This window comes from Sorghum bicolor, chromosome 7, assembly GCF_000003195.3.
Source record: "Sorghum bicolor cultivar BTx623 chromosome 7, Sorghum_bicolor_NCBIv3, whole genome shotgun sequence".
Classification (NCBI taxonomy): domain Eukaryota; kingdom Viridiplantae; phylum Streptophyta; class Magnoliopsida; order Poales; family Poaceae; genus Sorghum; species Sorghum bicolor.
In genome coordinates this window covers 26,401,295-26,425,439 of record NC_012876.2, presented here as the reverse complement: position 1 = coordinate 26,425,439, position 24,145 = coordinate 26,401,295, and the positions used below count along the sequence as shown (strand labels likewise).

Genomic DNA, 24,145 nt, shown 5'->3' with positions numbered 1-24,145 from the left:
TTCTTCTTCAGGAAGGCTCAGCAGAGGAGGACATGGAGGAAGGTGGCCGCGCCCTGGCCGGGTCGCGTCGTGCCGGGCCGTGCCGGGGCCGTGCCCGTTCGCGCGCTGGGTGGCGCTCGCGCCGAGGCCGCACCCGCGCCGTGCCTGGCCAGGTCGTGCCCGCTCCGGGGCCGCGCTGTGCGCCAGCGGCCGTGTCCGTTCGTCGGGCCGTTTACTCGTCTTCTGGACGGTAATATCCTGATCTGCTCGCCTTCTGGGCGGTAGTGGTTTGCTTTGCACACACATCTTCAGGATGGTGGCATGTTGTTCGTGCTAGTGCTTCCGCGTGTGTGTTTGTTCATGAACAGATATTCAAGTGAATCGATTTCTCACCTATTACCTTTTAGCTTGGTAGGGCTCGTGTTGATAACGTGTTAGAAATCGACTTCTTTGGATTGCTCACAATGCACTCAAGAACACAGACAGAGAGATGGAGAGAAGAGGGAGTTGTTTCTGTATTTCACTTTCTGATGATTGATTTACAAGGGTGAAAGTGACTCCCTATTTATAGAGGGATGTAGTGAATGAATACAAACTCTCTACAGGATTTGAACCCTTTGAAATTCATCTCCCTCCTTCATTAATTTGGTCACATTCAAAGTCTCATTTTCATACACTGTTTGAAGACTTTGATTCACAACAATCCCAATTCTTGACTATGTAATGCAACATTCTTATTAACACATAAGTGATAAAACATTTAAAATATTCAAGGAAGGGTTAATGCATCCGGGGCTTGCCTTGGTTGCAGAGCTGAGGGGTTCCTCAGAGACTTCCCAAGTCTTGGTTCCAACTTCCTCAAACGAAACACCAACCTCGGGGTTCGGTTCAACGGTCGCTCCTTCGGTCACGTGCACTATACGCAAAATGATGTATGCTCATGATATGCTTATGACAACATATAAGAAGGATTTAGTTGAGTACAACTTTCCTTCTCGGTGCAAAAGCAAGATAAAACAATAATCAAAGGTTGTTTATCATTTTAGTGTTTTTACCCAAGAGGTTGCAACAGTAAACTAAGGTTTTTTTAATTTATAATTATTCTTACTTAACTAATTAATAATCTCATTTATCTTAATTAATCCTTAATTAAGCATTAATGACAGTAATTAAGTATTAATACCAAAAAAAATTAGATGCCAAAGGTCATTAAGATTAATGACCTCAGGTCATCACACAATTCCGAAATCACTCAAATTCTAATTTAGAAATTAAGCTACTCATTATTTAAGTAAAGGCTAGCTAAAAACAAACAACTCTATTGGCACACATAACCAGGACAGCAGCATATACACAACTTCATTCTACCACAATTAGAGATCCAAGCATCCAATAAAGGTGATATTAGACTTTCTGGAAAGCTTAGATAATTATCTAGGACCTGGTTATTATCTTCAAGAATTGATTCAATAGATAAAATGGCCAAACAGTATGAATAAACAAGTCTGTCCAGACCTTGGACAGAATCAGACATTAAGCTTTATACATCTATAACCAGAGTTCTAGATCACCAAAAGTCATGATTCATAACATTTTGGAAAACTTATGAAAATTGCTACAATTTATCTTTCATCATCAAAGCATGATTCACAAGTTTAGTAGGTCAAAATTGCACAACTATAGAAACTGATCCAGAATTTGACAAAAAGAAACTATTTCTGAAACTTAAATTTAAACAGGAATAACTCAGAAACTACAGGGCCAAATGCAACCAAACTTTAACACCAACTAGATAAATGAATTATATACAACTTTGTTATAGACAAGTTTCACATGCAACATTATCTACCTAGAGCAATTCATAATACTCCAGAAACTGTCGACAAACCACTAATATTTGAATTATAAAGAAATAACATTTTGTTTATGTTCCAAACTTGAACGGAAAAACCCAGCTTACCAATAGTTGAAATACATCAAAGAAATACTAGAAAACATCAGGGTCCTCCCTAAATAAATCCCTTTCATGACTTTATTAATTTATTTAGGTAAATAGACAAAGTAATAACCATATATCAAAAGTATACAGTAAATTCCGAGAAAACTACAGCACCTCATATATGATCTCCAAAGTCTACTGTATAAATTTCATGCCATTTGGATAAGTATAGCAATTTCCATGAAAAAGTTAAATTTCCATCACAAGAAAGCATGTAAGAGCAAGATAAATAAGAAACTCTACATTTTCCACAAACACATAGCTAAATTATGTATCAATATGATATAACAACCTCATATAAAGGTACAGGAACCATATTTTACTTTTATTCATTTTAAGTTTAGTTGTAAAATATTTAATAAACACTAAACAAGATAAATCAATAACTTAATCATATGTCATCTAACAAATATTAAATTCTTACTGCAGCACACACATAATATCATGAGCACACCATGCAAATTCCAAGTTAAAAAGAGCTACACAATATGAGATATGAATTTCTCCTTTTTAAACATAATTAAAAGACATAAATCATAACTAATTATTTTATTACAAAGCCAGTTTCATATTTTTAATAAAAACTAGATATCTCGTGGAGCACAACAAAATTTGGTTCACCAAAATTGGAGTTACCAAACTCCAGATATGAATTTCCAAAGATCTAACAAAACATCTACAAATTCACCCGAGTCATGAACTTCGCAGTTAGACCCTTGCCTTGTGTCAAATTCAAACGCGAAGTCCCTGGCGCGAACTGAAAACAGAGGAAGTTCGTCGGAGCTTGTGGTTTTGACGGTGGGATGCGTATCTGTGGCAACGGAGTGGCGAGGAAGAGGTGCTAGGGCATGGAGGCATCAGGCCACACCTGTAGCTGGCCCTGGAATGGCTAGAGACAGTCCGTCGCTCGCTGGCCACGTGCACGGGTGAACCAGTAGTGGTCGTGCTGGCGGCGAGATGATTCTCTGGCGGCTTCGTCGGTGCTGGTTACAAACAATGGGTCGATGAGCATCACCAAGCCACAAGGAAGCGAGAGCAACAAACGAGGGGGCATGTGATGCTCTGGAAAGGTCTGGCCACGGTGAAGGCTCCGCGGCGGCGCTTTCGGCCGGAGTTGAGAAGGATAGACCAAATAGGTGCTATGGCAGGGTAGAGTGTGCAGTAAGAGGCGCAAAAGATCGCTGAGCTCTTGGCGAAGATGTTGTGGTGCTCTCGTGGCGCGGAAAGGGAGCGGGTGAGGTGAATTTCGTGAGCGCAGGGAGCTCGCCGGCGTTGAGCGAAAGAGAGAAAAGAGAGGTTGCAGCAGGGTGTGGTCACGGGGAGGAGTGGATGAGCACGCCAGGAGCTTGGCCACTTCACGGTGACCTCGAGCAACCAAGGAGCTGCGTGGCTGGGCACGTGGCGGCACACACGATGGCGGCGCCTGCTGCAGCGGCAGTGCAGCCCGTGATCCTCCTCGGGTTACTGTAGCAGCATATCCCCTCCTTTTCTGTTTGTTTAAATTACATCAAAATTTTAAATAGAAGTCAAATTTTAGTCAAAACAAAAGTTCCTCAGAATTTTGCACTCTACAAAACTTATTTAAGGACCCAAAGTCAATTTTAAGTGGAAGAGTGTGAATTTGAGGAAAACTATTTGAAATTCAAATTCCAAATTGGGGAAAATTCCAATTTGAATTTGATCAGAACAAAAATTCCAAATTTACTTTTGATTTTACTCAACAACTTGAAAACTCCCAAAATAAAAGTTGTTCATTTTGATGAGCTCTAAAACTTTCATTTTGATCACTTTTCAAGATTCCAAATAGATTTTGAATTAGGGATTCAAATTGAAAAGGGGGTAATTTCTGAAAATCTGTATTTTCAAAATTACTTTGAATTTTGTATTGAAACTTGAAAAACTCAAAACACCAAAGTTGAACATATTGACAAGCTCTACAACTTTGGTTCTGAACTCATCCCCAAATTTTGCTTAGTTTTTAAGTTACACAAAAGGGGGTAGAAACTATGGGCGAAATTAGGGTTTTTTCATAGCTATTTCCTGACAACCTTCTTGACTAGATACTGAACAACCACCACAAGCATCAACTCACAAGGTAAACACACTTTAGCTTTCTAAGCACTCTCAACCAAAATAAACTTATTTTAGGTTGATGCATCATAATGTGGCTAACAAATATGCTTTGCAATGCCTATGATGACATGATCAAGTTTTAGTATCCGTAACATCAGGGATGTTACAATCTCCTTTGCCAAGTTTCTGATATGCTGCATATGGCATAATGTTAATTGCAGCTGCCCCGTCAATGAGTATCGTGGAAATCGGCTGCCCATCAACCCTGCCTTTGACAAATAGAGCTTTAAGATGTTGTCTTTCATCATCGGAAGGCTTCTCAAAAATAGCTGTCATTGGATCAAGTGCCAACTGAGCTATCTGATCAGGGAAATCTATTTCTTCATCATCACTAAGGGGCGCAAGGTATTCCATTGTCAACATAAACACCATGTTAACATCTGCTGATGGTCCCCCTCTTTTGGGATCCGATTGTTGTTGATTTTCACGCTTAGAAGAATTTTCTGCTTTACTCAATTCTTCTTGCCTTTCTCGCTGCATCCTCCTTTTCTGTGTTCTTGTCAATCCTTCTGGGCACCATTGGAAAGTTGTGTCTTCCGCAATGGTTGATAGCGAGCATCCTTTGATTCCACCCGATGAGTGTTAGCATCCCTGCAGAATATAAATTCATCGGGCACCAGTGCATTTGCCATTTCTTCAAGCTCCTCTTGGTTCCTTGGAAAATGACCGATACGTTCACCAAGCCAGTCATGCACACTAAGCCTGCCCCCTAGCCAATCATGAACTAACATCCTCCCCCTGATCGGCTCATTAAAGCGTCGATCATCGTTCTGGAATCGTCGATCTGACCGATGATACCGATTATAACCATTGCACTCAGGGCAGTCTCTGACAGTCGGTAGCTTGATATTTTGCTCCCAATAGTGAACGAAGAACGGGCAATTCCAATGATCTTTGTGCCGATTGCACTCTTGTCGGTGTCTTTCTTCCTCTCGGCATCGATCCTCTTGCTGACGGCGATACCGATTTTCACGTTGCTGCCATGTTTCCCGATGTCGTCTATGGGTGATCACAATACAAGATCGAGGATGTATCCCACAGCTGCTACCTTCCTGGATCAAGCCTTTTCCCTTGGCATCATCGATAGTTACCTGATGCTGGGGATCCACTGATTCTTTCTTCTCCGCTGCTTCTAATGTTACGACTTTAGTCTTACTTTTGGCATCTAGCATATTTGCAGGGAAAGGGTGTTGATCAATCTTCATCAACTTCTGAGCTTTGGAGTTATCAAACTTAATCCTCCCAGATTCTATAGCCGATTACAATTGTTGCCTAAACACCTTGCACTCGTTTGTGCTGTGTGATGTTGCATTATGCCACTTGCAATACTTGATCTTTTTTAACTCTTCTGCCGATGGAATCACATGATTGGGTGACAATTTAATCTGTCCCTCTTGAAGCAAGAAATCAAATATCCTATCGGCTTTAGTGATATAAAAAGCAAATTTCTCTGGTTCTTTCTGGTCAAAAGGACAGGACATCAGCTTTTTGTTTTTTACCCACTCTGCCAAGCCGATGACTGGTTCTTCATCAGAATCTGAACTCATTGCCTCATCAACAAATGACACTTTCTTATTCCAAGCTTTCCTAGGTTCAAAAGCTTTGATATCTTGATCAGAAATCCACTACACCAAATGACTCAAACTTTCAAACTCTTGAGAAGCATACTTGTCTTTGATATGTGGCAACAATCCTTGGAAAGCCAAATCAGCTAACTGTCGATCATCTAGAACCAGACTGTAACATTTGTTCTTTACATCCCGCATCCTCTGCACAAAACTCTCCACTGATTCATCAATATGTTGCCTCAGTCGAACCAAATCGGTGATCTTCTTCTCATGGACTCTTGAAAATAAGTATTTGTGGATCTGCTTTTCTAGATCGGCCCAAGTAATAACTGAGTTTGGAAGCAACGAAATAAACCATGTAAATGCTGATCCTGACAAAGATGATGAAAATAAACGAACTCTTAATTCATCTCTGTTAGCAGCTTCTCCACACTGGATGATGAACCGATTGACATGTTCCATGGTTGACGTGTTATCTTGTCTAGAGAACTTAGTGAAATCTGGTACCTTATACCGATTTGGGAGTGAAATCAAATCATATGCGGGAGGATAGGGTGTCCGATAAGAATATGTGTTGACCTTGGGTTTTATCCCGAACTGATCTCTCATAACCTCAGCTATCTTATCGGCCCAATAGGCATCAGCATCCTACCGAAGTGCGGGCTGAGGTTCCACTACCTGCTGATAAGCTTCCACGTGTCTCTAAGGCACACGTTCTCTAGGAAACATAACGTTGGCCATAAGTTGCTGGCCACCAATCTATTGAGCAAGATTCATCGGTTGATTGATTGGTCCTTGGTTCTAAAAACCAACCTACATCTATCCCTGCTGGAATCCCGCAGCCTGATGATTCTGTTGCGTCATATGTGGAAAGACAAACTGCCTTGTCCATCCATTATTAGCATTCATCGGCGTAGGTCCTGCCGATGGCTGATAATTGGCTGTCATTACTGGATTGACATATCCTGTCTGAGTCATGAACCTCTGCTGCGTCGGCAATGGATCTGCCGATGAATTTGCATTAGGCATCTGGAACGTTGGCATTTGAAAATTCCTAGAAATAGGCCTTGCAGTGGTGGTTGTAGAATACTGGGCAATCTGAGTCATCGGCGAAATCGGAGGTGCCGATGTCATAGGAGCTTTTCCTGCTAAGTCAGCCACCTGAGATGTTCTAGAACTATTTACAAAAAACTCTGGAGGCATACCATATCCCCCCCGATTAGGAGGAACTTGACAATTCTGAAATACAAATCCTGACATTGCCGATGCCGATAGATCTGTGTTGAGTTGAACCCATCCCTCTAATGTTGCTGGATTAGTTCTCCTCATTGTAGATTGCCCATTAGTCATCCCTAATGTGCTTGGGGGAGAAGTAACTTCCGTACCCACAACGGTCGGAGGAGCCGATGGAGCCGTGACCGATGACAACCCGGGCTGATGATAGGCCGGGCCAACATATAGTGGTGGTGCCTGTCCTTCTTTAAAAGTTCTAGCCACAGCATTGAAAACAGTATTTGACAACACACTGGATTGATTGATCAAAGCGCGATTAATAGCATTGTCAACCATATCTTGCAATTTACCAGGATTGTCTTCAAAAGTGATCTGCCGAGTCATTGGCAGCCCCTGCTTCTGGATTACTTCACCACTTCTGTTGAGGCTGAAGGACTTCAAGCAGAGCTGCTTGTACTCCTCCATAGCCCTTGCCACGGCCTGCTTCTGCTCATCTCTAAGATCAGCTTCCGTCATGGCAATGACATAGTCTGCATCGAGCTCAGTAGTAGCCATGTTGATCTTGTTGATAAATTTGTCCCACTGGGTGTGCCAAAAGATGTGTTGATATAGAAGTGGATCTGCAAACACAAAGGGCTAATACCCGATTCAATCGTTAAGGTGTGCCAGCCGATTTGACCTTACAACCGACAAAGGTGGTAACTCCAATACTTTGGTCCCGAAAAGAGCGATGCGCCTGAATGCCACGGCCAAGAGGTATTCACGCGGAACTCGAGAATTCATGGAGTTTGAATCGATGAATTCTTAAGAACTCGTAAGTAAAAAGAAAATATGCGAGTTGACGAAGTCGTCGAAAAGTAGATGAAAAAGTATATGTAAAAACTTGTGTATGGTATTGATTGATTGTTTTCTTACATCGCTACTAGACCTATATTTATACCCTATCCTAAAGAGTTACAACCAGATACGACTAGGATTTTAGTTCCAAACGAAACAAAACTTGTATATAAAATAAACTCTAACAATAAAGTAACAATCTATATATTCTAGGTGATCGGCACACCACCATTGTCTTCCCGACGACCCCCATGTCTTCATTCACCATCATCGGCATACTATTCTTCGTCGGCATCGACAATCATCAAAATTAGCCATTGGCACCGATCAACAACCGTCTCTAGACTTAGCCATATCTCCCTCCTGTTGCCATGTCACCGGTATTATAAGCCATCGGCAACCTCCTTATCGGTCAGACACATTACTTCCCTAACTGTCGATCCAGGCTTCATTGACTATCCCAATTCGTGTCCAAAAAATGGTGTCAACAACTAGAAGAAGAACAAGGAGCAAGATGACTCAAGTGAAGATGAGAAGAGTGACAAGAAGGCATTCAAGAAGAGAGGTGGCAAGAAGGAGTACCACAAGAAGAAGAATGGCAAGGCTTACATTGTTGGTGATTGGCTCACCGACATAGAAAGCTCAAGTGGTGACTCTTCCGGCCATGAATGTGATGATAAGAAGGTTGCCGCCATTGCCATTGATGCTCCATCACCATCATCTTCTCCACCATCTTCATCCTCTACACACCTATGCCTCATGGCTAAGGTTGACCGGAAGGTACAAAGTGAGGATGAGAGTAGTGAGAGTGATAGTGAATATGAATCACCTTCTTATGATGAACTTGTGCACTTGCTAAACAAATACACTAGAAATGAAAATGATAAGCTACAAAATGAAAATGAAGCTCTTCTTGCAAAGCTTAAATCTAGTGACGAGCTTAGAAACCAAAATGAGATCATGACCACTAAGCTTAAGGAGCTCAAACTCTCTCTAAAAGAGCTCAAAGATAAACATGATAAACTTGAGAGTGTGCATGATAAGCTTATTACTAGACATAGAGCTTTGAAGGCAGAGTTCACCACTCTAAAAGCAAACAATGACAATCTTGAATTAGCTTATGATCTTGCTATTAGTGAAACACATGTTGCTACTAACCATGTTGCTAAGCTTGATTTAGCCACATCTTGTGATGACTTACTTGTGGAGAGCATTAGCAAATGTATTGGTTGCAAAGGAAAGAATGTGCTAGTGGCCGAGGACTATGAGGACACTATCATGATCAAGAAAGAAAAGGCAAAGATCAATAATGAAAATGACAATCTCAAGAAAGAGTTGCAAGAGCAAGCCAAGCACAACACCGTGGTGATTGAGTTAGTTGATCAAGACAAGGACCTTGCTTATGAGAACAAGAAGCTCAAAGAAGAGAATCAATATCTCAAGCTTGGTTTGTTGTATGACAAGCAAGAAGAAGATCAGTCCTTCATCTTAGAAGAGTTAGAAAGCAAGAATGACCCAATCATCAAGAGGCTAACTCAAGAGAACAACAAGCTTACGAAAGAGAAGGAACATCTTACCAAGGGGTTAGCCAACTTTACTAGAGGGAAGGACCTACAAAGTGAGCTCTTCATGAACACCATCATGAAGATGGACAAGAGTGGAGTTGGCTACAAGGCTCAACAAAGCAAGTTTATTAAGTCACTAGCAACTCATGATCAACCAAGCAAGCCCAAGCCAAAGAGATGTTTTGAGTGTGGACAAGAGGGTCACTTTGCTCATGAGTGTGAGGTACCACTACCACCACCTTTGTCCAAACATGCAAGACCATTTCCTTTCAATGCTCACTACATTGTAATGTAATACAAGAGTGGCGAGGTCAAGGTTAGCTTCATGGGGCCGCCCAACAAGCAAAGGACAAAGAAGATTTGGGTGCCAAAGCAACTAGCACTACAACACAAGGGACCTTCGGTGACAATCAATAATTGTCACCATCAGGGCTTTATTTGTCATAACACATAATCTATGACGATTTAGTGACGAAAACAATATGGTCACAGAAGGTGCGTCTCTAAGGACCTTCTATGACAATGGAAAGAATATTGTCATTAATTTAATGACAAATATATTTTGGTCATAAATATTTATGACAACTAAGATCGTCATAGTAAATATCATGAAACGTTGACTAGGCCAGAACTACATCCATGTGGGACTATTGTTTGGGCTTGGCCCATTTAAACTTTGATTTGGGCTTATTTTTTTCATATAGCCCAATCTATTTTTTTCATAGTTAATATTACAGTCAACAATTAACCCAATTTAAAATGCTAGCCATACATTTGCATTCATTGAAACATTACGTCAATTTGATAATCATACATAAGCATTCACCATTCACCAAATTAGGTCCAACAAGAACAAAGAGAGTTAACTCATATAAAATGGATATGTCAAGTCGTTCTAGCCCATTTCTAGCTGAAACATTACAGCCACAAAAGTACTCTAAGAAGACCTCCAATGCCTGACCAGAAGTCATCCAGCATCCATAAAATAGGTCTCAATGTCAAATATTTCAAGCCCTATGTCAAGCTGAAATAGTACAGCCACAAAAGTATTCCAAGAGGGCCTCCAATTGCTCGCCAAAAGTCATCCAGCACACCCACAAGATTACTCAAGGTTCAGGGAGGAGTCAATTGAACCTGTTTGAAGCTTATGAGCTGCCGAAGGAGATTGTTGTTTTCTTCTTGTGCCTTCTTCAGATTTTGGATCTCCTCTGATTGCTTTACCATTGTTGCCTCAGATTCTTCTGCATGCATCTTTAAGGTGTCTACTTGTAGCTGAAGTCCTGACTTTTCTTGCTTCTCAGACTCAAGTTGAGTTTGTAGCTCTTGCACTTGTGGAACAACAACATCCCTTGAACTTGTTCTAGAGCTATATTGAATGCCAATATTTTGAAGGAATGTACTGGACTGTGGTAGAACTTGGGCAACAACTTGAATACCAGAATTTGGCTGCTGTCCATCTTGTAGTGGTTCAGCCCGAATTGTTTCCATAGAAGCCTAGAAATACAACCATTTAGACTAAATATTACATGTTCTCAGGTTTGCTTTCAAGTACGTGAGGCAAAAGGAAGGAAACTAGTACTTACAATAGCATTCTTCACAGGTTCACAGAAACCAGTCTTCTTACTGCAGTGTGTGACCTTGAACAAATCAATAGCAGTGGGCTCTGTATCTTTATACTTTTCTTGCTTCTGAAATGACAAGAGTCATGACATTATACGATTACTTTATTACCGCTAATTATACAACAATCATGGAATTAAAACTTAAGCAACAAGATCACACATCATATGGTTACTTTCTTACCACAGCATAGGCACATGCAATGTAGCACCGAGAGCCCGTTCGCTGCTGAAATTGTACTTTCTCACGATTAAGTTGGTTCTTGACACACTTATCCTGTAAATCACAGATTGTGTAAAAGTAGTGAAAATAGTAAATAGTTCAAAAAATGCTACAGCATGCTTCTTTCATGAAAAACAAAATAGCATGTTATCAAGATGATGGCATGTTTCAAAATTCTAAATAGAAATATGAGATACAGATTACATCAAGTTAAACTACAAATGAGAGCTGCTCCTCTGAACTGAGGTTTGCTAGCACACAAAGGTATATACTTTTTCCTTGTATATAATTAGATGAAGGACTACAAATCCCATTTGTTACAACATAACTCAGATATTAGGCTCACAAATTTCAGTATTGGCTAATATATTTTAGGATACAAAGAGAAACAGGAATCTTCAAACACTTGTCATGTAGATCACACATTGTATTATGGAGTAACATAAACAGTAGATACTAAAAAATTGTGGCATGTCAGTACATATGTTTTATACCTTGTGCTTTGGGGAAGATCATTCATACAGCTCACAGGTGATGTAGTTCTGACTTGATTTGCCGGAACCCCATCAAAGTACTTTTTCTTCAGTGTATACCTTCTCTGTCGTTGTCCACGCTTTAGCATATCAACACATGCATCTTTCACTGGCTTAGCCATGATGTCCATGTCGAATTTGGCCTAGTATAAATAGTCGAATTTAGAGATCAGAATGCAAAGGACACGATGAACTTAGATTAGACATGTCAAATAGTTAGACTTACGCCTAATTTGCCAATATAGTTATCAATTTTATCCTCATTCTCCTTAGCCTTGTACTCCTTCCAATGTCGAAATATAGGTATATGATCCCTAAGTGTGATCCCACCTTCAGATGCAAGCTTTGCGGCTTGCATAGGTGCCTCTGGCCTTCTCTTCCCTTCAGTGAAATGGATTGGCATCTTTTTGCCTAGCCCTCTAGTTAAACGGTCCAATTCTTTGCCCATAGTTACTCCTCTTTGAACCTCTTGTGTCATTGGAATTATTGTACCTAGCATGGTTTTATTTATAGAGTTAAGCGAAGAAAAATGAGATAAGCAAAGAAAAATATAGATGACAAGTTGTAGAGGAAGCACCTGTCTAAATCAATCATCCATATGCTAAGTTCATATTATGATCACATAAAAAACATCGACATTTCAAACATTGATGTGTCAAATTAAAAGTAATAGCTTCTATGTGCACTGCAGTTCAATATCAACATTCCGCACATGCTATTTCAGCACTACTTGCTCTGCTGTTTAGCATTTAGCACTTCCTACACTATAGTTCTGCACTGCTATCACTAAGTTCAGCACATGTTAAAGAACAAAAGCTTCTACCTAAATCAGAAACCCCAATCTAGGATGGACTAAGGTGGATAATGTCCTCATTCTGGCTTGCACTTCCAGTAGGCACCACTTCGTCATGTGTGGCAGCAGTAATTATTTGGGTAGCAGCAGTTGTTTGCCTCGTGAGTCTGATAGTCCCCTCTTGTTGGTGAGGTGCCACCACTCTCTTTAATGTTCTTGAACCTCCAGCACAAAACTTAACACTATCTTGGGCATCATTAGCAACCTGAGAAACCTAAATAGGCACCAAACAAGAACAATTAGACCAAAATAAAAATAATTATAGAAAAAGCACTAAGGATTAGCACTAATATAGGGAAACATTCGAATACTAAGAACTATTGGTACCTTGCTAGTTATGTCTTGTTCAGAGTCCTCATTGTCCTCACCACCATCACTGCCCCGAGGGTTGAATAAAGATCCTGAATGCTCAGAAATATTGCCCTTGCTCCTTGTACTTTTTTTCTTCATTTGGTTTGCTATTCCTCGAATCCCAAGTGATGCCATCTTTTGGTTGTTCTTCATTATTTCTTTGTCCCTCATCTTTTCATATTCAGTTAATGGTGCTTCTATACATTTAGAAAATAATTAGTAAGCAAATGTCCATGGTAAATAGAAAATGCCTGGTACAGTCATTTTTATACCTACAGATGAGATGGTAAATAGGGCTAAGACAACTAAAATTTCTCCTCATAAGCAGTAAGTTGTTCATGGAAGTCACAGCAACAAGATAATATTTAAAAAAATCTAATTTTCCTTGAACTACCAAACAGTTCTTAAATCCAACCATACATATGCTAAGTTTTATATAAAAAACATCATCCAAATATCATCCTTCAGAATTTGATGTGCTGAATGAAAAGAAATAGATTTTCTTCAACCAAATCATCTAGATTTATAAAGTCACTGATTTTAGCAATCTCAGTAACTACTTATTATTTGAAAGACCGATCCCCTCTACTCCTCCATTAGCAGCAGATCTGTAGATGCAATTCCAGCATGCTGCTCCAATCCCCGACTTATACTAGTGTCAGTGATGTGCCTTCCTTAGTAGCACCCTGCTCCTTCTCTTCCTCCATCAACATAAAGTGTCGCCCCCTCTCTTCTCCCGAGTCCTCCAAGAACTACATCCCTCTCACATTGCAGCCCTAAAACTTTATTGCTACCCAAAAAAAACTTAAATCTCGCAGCAACAATGGATGGATTTTTACGATATTACCTGGGGGTGGTCGCGCCTTTGCTCGCACCTTCCTTCCTGGAGCCATCTTGGTCTTGGGATGGATGTGATTATGGACTGGGGAGGGAAAGCTCAGAGACATGTGGTGGGTGTCGGCAGGAGTACCAATTATTTTGGCTAGAGTTCAATGTGGATGTCAGTCGTATATGAGGTGAGGTGATATGCCTATATATTTTACTAGAATGCCCTAACTTGTGGTGTGGCTGGATAACTGGATCTTGGACAAAAGAGGGATTTCATCCAAAATGGTCTGGCGGGTTAGCTGCTGGGCGGCGGCAGTTTTCGCGGGCGGTGAAATTTTCACCGAGCGAGAAACCAGCCCAAGTGCTAGTCATGCAATACGCAAATAATTATATTTACTTTCTGCATGTGTCCACAAACAAGGTTGTGTTCCAGTGGTAATGCGCCAAATTGGTTTTATGTAGGGTGTGGGTTTGATTCCCACATGAGCCTTTTTTTCTTTTTTTAATAGTAATACTAACAGGTGTTTTCTTTATTTTTCTAATAATTTTTACCTTTAATACTAATAACACGTGCTGAAGCTTGTTTCGTTTCTAATTTTTACCTTTAATACGAATATGTGTGGGAGCTTCTTTTCGTAGATTTTACATTTAACACTAACTTGTGTGTTTTCTCTCATTCTCTAATTTTTAGCTTTAAGACTAACATGTGTGGAAGCTTCTCCACATTTGGCAGCAATGCCCCATCCTTGCTAGTGGGCCAAGCATGCCAACGTGGATTATATATGTAGGCAATTTTTTGAAATCAACTACTTCTACAACCAAGAATTGTCATATCTCATCTTCACAAGCACAATTTTAAATTAGGTATGACGATTTTGGATTGAACTTAATGACAAAGAATATTTATTTGTCATTAAGATGGATTAGCCCATGTCAATCGTCATAAAAAGAGTTTCTTAGTGACAAATAACTCTATTGTCATCATTTATTCGTCACAGAAGGTCCAATTTGTTGTAGTGTAGCTGAGAAGGTCATGGGCCTTGAACAAATGTGGGTCCCCAAAACTCAAGCTTGATCTCTTGTGTGTAGGTGAACAACAAGACTGGTGGATCACATTGGGTAATCGATAGTGGTTGCACTCAACATATGACTAGAGATCCCTAGATGTTCACATCGGTTGATGAAGATGTAGACTATCAAGAGAATATCACATTTGGTGACAACTCAAAGGGTAAGGTCAAGGGTCTAGGAAGTATTTCCATATCAAATGACAACTCCATCAGCAATGTGCTCTATGTGTCTTCATTAAGCTTCAACTTGCTTTCAGTTGGACAGCTTTATGATCTTGGCTTCCAATGCCTATTCAACAAGAAAGAAGTGATAGTGACCAAGGAGGATGACAACGAGATGGTATTCAAAGGCTTCCGACACAACAAGTTATATCTAGTTGATTTCTCCTCCAATGAAGTTGACATGAAGACTTGCTTATTCACCAAGACTTCACTTGGGTGGTTATGGCATAGAAGGTTAGCACATGTTGGAATGGGCACACTCATGAAGTTGATGAAGAAAGAATTGATTAGAGGCTTGAAGGATGTGACATTTGAGAAGGACAAATTATGTAGTGCATGTCAAGCCAGCAAGCAAGTGGCAAACATTCATCCAACCAAGGCCTATCTCTCTACTTCAAGAGTGCTTGAGCTACTTCACATGGATTTGTTTGGACCAACCACATATGCTAGTCTTGGTGGCAACAAGTATTGTTTGGCCATAGTGGATGACTACTCCCGGTACACTTGGACATTCTTCTTGCAAGACAAGGCCGAAGTTGCATCAATTTTCAAGAAGTTTACTAAGAATGCCCAAAATCAATTTGATGTCAAGATCAAGAAAATAAGGAGTGACAATGGGAAAGAGTTTGACAACACCAACATAGAAGAATATTGTGATGAAGTTGGAATCAAACATGAGTTTCCTCAATATACACACCACAACAAAATGGGGTAGTAGAAAGAAAGAATCAGACATTGATCACCTTAGCAAGAACCATGCTTGATGTACAACACTTTGGAGAAGATGTGGGCTAAGGCAACCAACACTGCATGTTATGCATCCAACTGGCTCTTTCCTCACAAGTTCCTAGAGAAGACACCATATGAGTTGCTCAATGAGAAAAAGCCCGATGTCTCATTGTTTAGAGTGTTTGGGTGCAAATGCTACATCTATAAGAAGCGCCAACACTTGGGCAAGTTCCAAAGAAAAGTGTTAGAGTGTTTGGTATGGTTTTCTAACCAATGCTCACCATGAACTTGATTTTATGCCCGAACGGGTTAGAACACCATTTTTTACGAGGTTCTTGTTTGTTTCCGTTGTGCAGCACCTTGTCATGTCGACCCGTGTTCTCCGGTGGATTCCGATCTCATCTTATCATCCGGGATGTGTCTCGTCGCAGGTTGTAAGCCATTCTCGTCCATTCTTATCTACTGCTTGCTATCTTTAGGGTTTCCTCTCCTCTAGCTATTATGTTTGCTTATGTATACCCTATCTATTCCGTCTCTTGCAGCACATGAGTCTCGTTTGGTAGTTTGTTAGTGATAGTCGAACTTAGGGCTAAGCCCGCGAGTACGGATTGAGGCCAAGGCTCACGAGTGTTAGTTCACCAGCTTTGGGCAGCATGTCAGGCTTGTGATTGTGAGTTATTGCAATGGCACATTGCAAGAACGTCAGTGGTCCGACATCTGGCAGTGGTGGCACTCCTAGAGGTGATGGGGGAGATGATAGACCCCATTGGCTTAGTGCAGCAGAGAAGGGCAAAGGGAAGAAGGTACTAGCAAAGAAGCGGAAGGCTAGTGACCGAGAGGCAGAGGCTGCTCGTGCAGTGGCAGCAGCAGCAGAGGCAGCAGAGGCAGGTGGTCGTTCGGGCTCACTTCAGATTGTATCCAAGCTCATGGCCACCTAGAGGCATGCAGTTCTTTAGGCAGAGCAACTGCATGGGTCTCCACCTGGCACTGTCATGCTAGGAGGCCATTAGGTCAGGATAGATGTCAGAGAGCCGGGCTAGGAGGAGACAGAGACAGAGGGACAGGTAGAGGCAGAGACAGAGGCACAGCCGGAGGAGCAGCCCCTTCGTAGGTCGACTTGTGCTCGTACCCAGGCTGCCTCTAGGTCTAGTACGCAGTGTCAGTCGCTACACCTTCTCGCTCCACACTAGCTCCAGCTCCACCGCTAGCCCAGATTCACAAGGACTATACCAGGGCACCTACTCCTAAGATCCAGGAGGTGAGGTTTGCACCATTCCCTTCTTGGTTTCTAGCTACTAGGGATCAGAGGGCACATGCTAGGTTCTACATAGTGGTACAGGAGGACATGTACATGGCATATATCCATAGTCAGGATTAGTTCATTGAGTAGAGGGTTCTGGACCTTGAGGTGTTGGGCAACGTCGTTGGTCAGGACATCAGGCCCTACTTGAACTACCTACCAGGACTTGCCGGACTTCTTGCTTTGCCAAGCACCTACATGGAGGAGTGGGTCAAAGAGTTCTATGCTTCAGTGTGGGTTGCACTAGATCATTGCTACATCCACTACAGACTGGAAGGCACTGACTACCGAGTGACAGCTCAGCATGCTAGAGAGACTTGGGGTCTGACTGCCTATGCTACCAAGATCCACGAGATTTGCTATGATAGTTACGAGCCTCCTTATCATCCACACGGTGGCGAGCTTCCTCCAGTAGACTTCATCTCACCGTGCTTTCGTCAGCATTTTGCAGATGGTTCTAGCCGCTCAGTGAGAGGTCTTACTCGTCCAGCCCAGATCTTGGACTTTGTCATGAGGAGTACCCTTCTTCCAAGGCCTGGTTATCGTGACGGATTTACTCGTATCCAGCAGTGGCTGATTGCACACTTAGTGGCTCAGAGAGAGTTTGATGTTTGAGACTTGATTGTATCTATGATTGAAGACACTATTTCTGAGGGCTTCAGTGGTCGACGTCAGTTGCCATATGCTCACTGGTTGACCTATCTCATTCTTTGTGCTCGGGCAGATCCTCTTCTACCCCATATTCAGAGGGAGCTGAGTGAAACAGTGATAGTGTTCCCACACTACGACCCCAGATAGATGATGAGGACACACGTGGACCTCCAAGCTCCAGCACCCCCTCCGGCACCACGTGGCAGAGCTCTAGCAGCTTCACCCAAAGCCACTCGCAGTTCAAGAGCAGTCCCAGAGACAAAGGATGAGCAGGATGTGGCTATAGGATCAGTAGCTGATGCAGAGGCTAAGTAGGAGTTTGATTTTGCTACTGACAGTTCTGATGATGATTATCAGCTTCCCATCTCAGATCTTCCTCCGAGGCAGCATGACCATGAGGCTGGAGGTTCCTCTTCTGCTACTGACCCAGCCCACCTTGCTATTCTAGAGGGCATGAGAGCCGATCAGCAGAGGGCAGCTGAGGAGCAGGCACGACATGATAGAGAGCAGGCTGCTACCAATGCAGCCATGCAGGCTAGGTAGGATGAGCTTCAGCGACTGTTGGCAAATCTTATTGCACACCCGCTAGAGTAAGATATGACAAGTATCTAGAAATGGTGGCGCCTAACCAGCACTAGTTAAAAGCAAGCCAGGTCTGTTACTAGGATAGGGTATCAGGCTACCCTGAGCAACGGCTCCAAAAATGCTAAGCAATGCTAAACTCTAGTGGTGACGCAAGATGTACCAAGGGTAACTCTGCAAGCGCACAGGTACCGCTGTTGCACTTCAACTGTGGTGAGTATCCGCAGTGTCATAATTTATAGTTCGCTCACGGGAAGCGGACTAAGACTCTCTAATAAATATATGGATGGATATATGGTTTGTGTCTACTCAATCTAAGTTCACTAGTGCTAATAGGGGGGTAAAAATAGCAAGATAGAATATCGGATAAGTCAGATAAAGGTAAGTAAAGATAACTGGTAGTGAGCTAGCTAGGTGGGAGGACAACTAGTGAGTACGGACTCCTATGTATCTAACTCTACTTCTGTGTTCTAATCCTAATCAATGTAAATGACTCAACTAGACTAGCATTCAAATAGTCTTGTGTGGTGGGAAGTTGACTGCAATAGGAGGATGAAACTCCTATCCAAGAGGACCTTTGTCTTATGGGCGCCTACAGACCGTACCCAACGTGAATAGAACCTACTAGGAAGCAGAGGCCTATCACCCTTCGCCACCCCCTGCTAACACATTTGATATGGTGGCTGTTGGGTATTCTTAACATCATTACCAAAAGTATACTTTTCTAATTCTAATAACAGTGCCAAAAATGCCAAACCTATCTCTCATACCACTTAAGCCAAGTTGTCATCCCCAGCATGATATTAGGGACGAGGTATTGAAATATGCAATTGCTCATCTAAATAAATAATGAATGGGATCTGCAAGCGCACAGATTAATACCGATGTAGCATTTTAACCGGGAAGTATTCCAGGTATCGTTATTTATATTTTTACCACTGGGAAGGGATTAGTAATCATCAATGTTGATTATAGAATGGAATATAAGATTGAGTATCTATCATTGCATATATAATTGAGAACGTTTATCTAACTCTTTCATACAGGGATGTGTCACATAAAGGATATATGAAGTAATGAATAGTGACAAAGATAATTAATCTGATCAGCATAACTAGCCACATATAAATATGATAAGCACCTCAATTAGATATTCTAGCAAGTCATTAGCATGGTATTAGAACGAACTAGAAGAATATTTCCTAAGTTATTCTCAACTATATAGTCTAGCATTATCATAGTTAGTGCAAGCACACTTAGCAATCATTGTGAGACAAGACTACACCCTTGCATAGTGATATTAGCAAGGAATATGAGAAACATAGCAATCACTCTCCTGTAATAATGTAGCTCTGCCAGCCCAATACACGAGAGGGGATCTATATAAGAATCAATGAAGCTCTCACTATTACGAACTACCCCACGATCTGGCATATTGGGTACAATCGCAGATACATACGGTATAAGCACCACGCCTACACAATATCTACCATTTACCCATGGATCCGATGGATAAACGCTATATGATCCTAAACACGTATATAGATCCAATCTAACTAAGCCAAGTATATAACTATGATAAACTAAGAACAATATAATCTTGAATATAAACAAGTAGAGCAAATTCATAAGCAATATATTGAAGTAGATCAAAGTCATATTCATAAAGAACAAAGATGAACAATTAGATAATTACCAAGAATCCTCTTGACAGATCCGGAAACCAATCGAAGATTGAATCCTTCTAGTTCTAATCCTATGTAGCTATGTTAATCAAGATGTCTAATTGATGTGGTGGCTCTAGGCTTGATCAGAGGCTTCTTCTCCCTTGATGAATAATGAATTAGGGTTAAGAGGCTCTCTCCTCTAGGGGCCAGGGGGTCTGGTTTTATAGTCCCTTCAAGTGAATAGGGGTCGTTGGATCAAACCGACATTGATTGAACGATTATCCTTGATCCTTTAGGTCGGTGGAGATTGATCCCGAATGAGAGTCCTGATTGGACTCAGAATGGGGCGGCCGCCCTGGTCTCCTGGGCGGGCTCCCAGGGCCAGGCCCCGTTCGGCCTCCGCTTCCTTCCTGTGGCTTCTAGGGTCTTCTAGATGTAAGACAATTGCACAGCACGTTGATATCTCTATGTAATCCCGACGTGTGGGCCTTTCTTCCGTATTTCCTCTTAACCCCCTGCAGAAATAGACAAACACCAAAACTCGTGGAATTCTGTCAGATAAAACCCTAAGTCTGGATGTTGATTTCATTTGGATCCTTTTCTTTGTTTATTTGATAATTAAATTTGATACTTAAGGACCGTCAACAGTGGCATCCACTAATAAGCACTAGCCTAAGCACCTCGCTTACACTAGTCTTATAACTTCAACTATCACGTGTTGACACTTGCTAACACCACTTGAATGCTAGGTTGTCATCCCCAGCATGGTGCCAGAGTGTACTAAGGTATTTATGAATACGGCTCTCTAGAAAATAATCTATTTTATCTGCAAGCGCACAGATAAAATACCTCATTGTAGCATTTCACCAGGAAAAGTATTTCGGGTATCGTTATTTATAATTTTGCTTAAGAGAACGGCGAAAGTGAAAATAGGGGTAAAATCTATCAAGGTGTAGACTAGAGATAAACTTGCATGAACATGATTACTAATGAGAAACTCGTCACACAGTCACTTTCTTTGGCAGGGAGTAAGCCATAAAAATAAAGATAATGAAATATAAGCTCATGGGTAAATAACACAGTGATTATAAATAGACTACTCCACATAAAATGTAAGGTGACGTCGGACTAGCAAGAGAATGAATTCTAAGTATCTATTATCTACTAAGTCACAATCTACTAGGCATCTACAAGATCATATATAGCACAAAAGACTCTTCATTCATGTATAAGGAACATTGCTGAAGTAAATCAGAACATAGCAAGACTTACTCCGCAATACAAATTCTACCTGTCCTACTAACGGAGGGTGGACTATATAAGAATCAACCAAGCTGTCACCATCGCGAACTACCACATGACCCTGCCAATAGGATACATTTGCAGGTGAGTAAAATCTAAGCACCACAGGCACATGTGATCTACCACCTAACTCCCACGTGTCAAGAGCTAACCGCTTTGCAAACTTATACATAAACTCATTATCAATCATAACTATATCAAATATAGAACTAGAGCAAACTAAGAACATAATAAATAGAGACATAATGCAATTAGAATGAAGTCGTAGAGAAGGATATGAAATAATACCAATCTTTATTGACGAAGATCCGAAATCCAGAGCGCTAGGCTCTACTTCTCTAATTCTATCTAATCAATCCTATAGAAATTGAAGGAATTGGGAGTAGCAAATTCTAATTCTATGCGGGAGGGAAATTCCTAAACTCTAACTTTGATGGCTTCCTCTAATAATGATTTCTCCTCTTCTCATGGGGTGGAGAGGCCTTGCTTATATAGCCCCCTCAAATGAACATGGGCCGTCGGATCAAACCGACCTTAATCACACAATTTTCCTTGATCATTAGAGGCAGTGGAGCATGATCCAGGAGACGGAGCCTGATTGGCCCTGAGGCAGGGCGAGCGCCCTATGGGGAGGGCGGGTGCCCTGCCCTCGGGCCCGTTCGGCCTCCCGTTCGTTCCCATGGCTTCTAGACTCTTCTAGGTTAAGGAAAATTGCCGCACACATGATTATCTCGATGTAAACCCGATATGTGGGCCTTCCTTCCATATTTTCTGATAACCCCCTATAGAAATAGACAAACACCAAAACTTATGGAATTCTATCAGATAAAATCCTAATTCTAGGTGTTTGGTGTATATTAATCCTTTTCCATGTTTAGTTGACGGTTGAATTTGGCACTCAAGGACCGTCAACATCACGTAAATAGCCAAAGCCCCTAATGGTAGTGGAACACACGCAAGGTGTTGAAGACACTAATCTAACTAAGGCAGCTACACTAATAAGATTAAGACACAACACTACTACAAGTATAGTAATGCACTAAGCAATACTCAAAGTGAAGACTTGAAGTAAATACTTAGTAAAGTAAAGAAAGACTATATTAATATAAAGAATGTAATGCAAGATAAAAGGTACAAGAGCTATACCAGACTCTCCAGAAGACAGCTCCGGAGACCCGAGCTTCGCTCGACTCGACTCTAACTCCCAATCTAGACTAGACTACACTTGTCGACGAAAGCTAGTCGGCAGTCTACCTTGGAATATACCCATGGTAGTAGTTTCTCGATAGACGGTGCGCAAACTACGAACTCGATGGTGACGCAAGACACAGACAAGCTTTTTATCCAGGTTCGGCCGTCGAGTTGGCGTAATACCTACGTCCTACGTCTGGTTGTATTGATTTGTGTTGAGAGAATAATGATGTCCTAGAGGGGTCCCTTGCCTCTCCTTATATAGTCCGGAGGGCAGGGTTACAGATCTGGAAACTAATCCTAGTCGGTTACAATTGCCATAGATAGTTCGATATAAATTCCTATTCTAACCGACTAGAATCCTGCTTGATCTCCACGTCTTGTTTACTTGCGCGAAACTCCGAGCTGTCGGATCAAGCCTTGAACTTGTCTCGTAATGGGCCAAGCCTCCTGGCCCAAGTCTGGCCGTAAGGGTATAGGGGTTTATACCCCCACATCTAGTCCCCGAGCACCATGTATTGTGAAGTAACACGCCGCCTTGAGCTTCTTCAACCAATGAAACTTGAGGTCTTCAATCAGCATGAAAATTGCCCAAATAATGGCAACGGTATTTTGACCAAATTTAAAGATATTCGATCAACATCATCATCGAAGAAGCCAATTGTTCGAAGAATGCATGGTGCTCTTTGAGAAAAAATTTCGGTGAAGTGTGCCCACTTTACTTTTCTGAAAAGTATAGACCTTCAAAAAAGCAAGCAAGTTCACCGCAAGGTGAAGTGTGCCCACTTAGTCCCCGAGCCTGGTAGTGGGTGACGTAGGCACGTAGTGCCAGGGTCAAAAGAATAGTCCTCAAAGTAATTTTGAATGTGAGATGCATCGCCAGATGCATCGTACCGATGTAGTCCCCGAGCTTGCTGGAAGGCAAAGTATGAACCTTGTAGCAAGGTCTAAAAAATTAAAATTATCCAGTCCCCAAGCATACAATGCTCAGAGATCGGTACAATCTGCAGATTCCCGAACTAGCAAACTGGTCGACCAGTCCCCGAGCATCAAGTGCTTGGTGGTCGGTGCAGTCCCTGAATTTCCGAGCTAACAGACTGGGCGACCAGTCCCCGAGCGTCAAGTGCTCGGTGGTCGGTGCAGTCCCTGAATTTCCGAGCTAACAGACTGGGCGACCAGTCCCCGAGCGTCAAGTGCTCGGTGGTCGGTGCAGTCCCTGAATTTCCAAGTTGATAGACTAGACGACCAGTCCCCGAGCATCAACTGCTCGGTGGTCGGTGCAGTCCCTGAATTCCAGAGCTAACAGACTGGGCGACCAGTCCCCGAGCATACAATGCTCGGTGGTCGGTGCAGTCCTCGGATTGTTGACCCTCTACCAATTTTTGTCTATTTATTTTGAAAAAATCTTACCACACAAATGATTGACGTGACGAGACCTCCTGACGTAATGTCAGATGGTTGCGTGAAAAGTTGCGCCTGGTAACTGTGCAGCCGCCCTTTGCGCGGTTTGAGAAAAGGAAACCATCAATTTGTACGAAAACGCCGCCGCATTAATTGCCGATAATTATTGAAAACCGAAGCGCCGCGTCCGTCATTGGGCCTGCCCACTTCTCGAGAATGCGGGAAGTGGAAAGGTTGGAGCTGTGGTTTATAAAATCTCGATAGTTACCCCCGCATTGCTTACCCTGCCATTGCCTTCAAGCTTTCCGC

General features: G+C 41.9%; 1 protein-coding gene across 1 annotated transcript; it reads right to left on the bottom strand.

The window, feature by feature from the left end:
• LOC8065219 lies at nucleotides 10,428–12,137 on the bottom strand. Its single transcript, XM_021465626.1, has 5 exons — nucleotides 11,916–12,137; nucleotides 11,638–11,832; nucleotides 11,118–11,204; nucleotides 10,898–11,002; nucleotides 10,428–10,808 (listed from the first exon to the last, which is right to left on the bottom strand). The coding sequence occupies exons 1-5, from the start codon at nucleotides 12,135–12,137 to the stop codon at nucleotides 10,428–10,430; spliced, it is 990 nt and encodes a 329-aa protein (XP_021321301.1).

Bases quoted from the DNA above. Each gene is read 5' to 3' on its own strand.
- LOC8065219 (XM_021465626.1), bottom strand. From the start codon at position 12,137: ATGGGCAAAGAATTGGACCGTTTAACTAGAGGGCTAGGCAAAAAGATG. The intron at 11,205-11,637 runs GTACTGACATGC...TTACAGGATAAG, and splicing joins GCACAAGGTATAAAACATAT to TGTGTCAAGAACCAACTTAA. The intron at 11,003-11,117 runs GTAAGAAAGTAA...TTGTCATTTCAG, and splicing joins TTGCATGTGCCTATGCTGTG to AAGCAAGAAAAGTATAAAGA.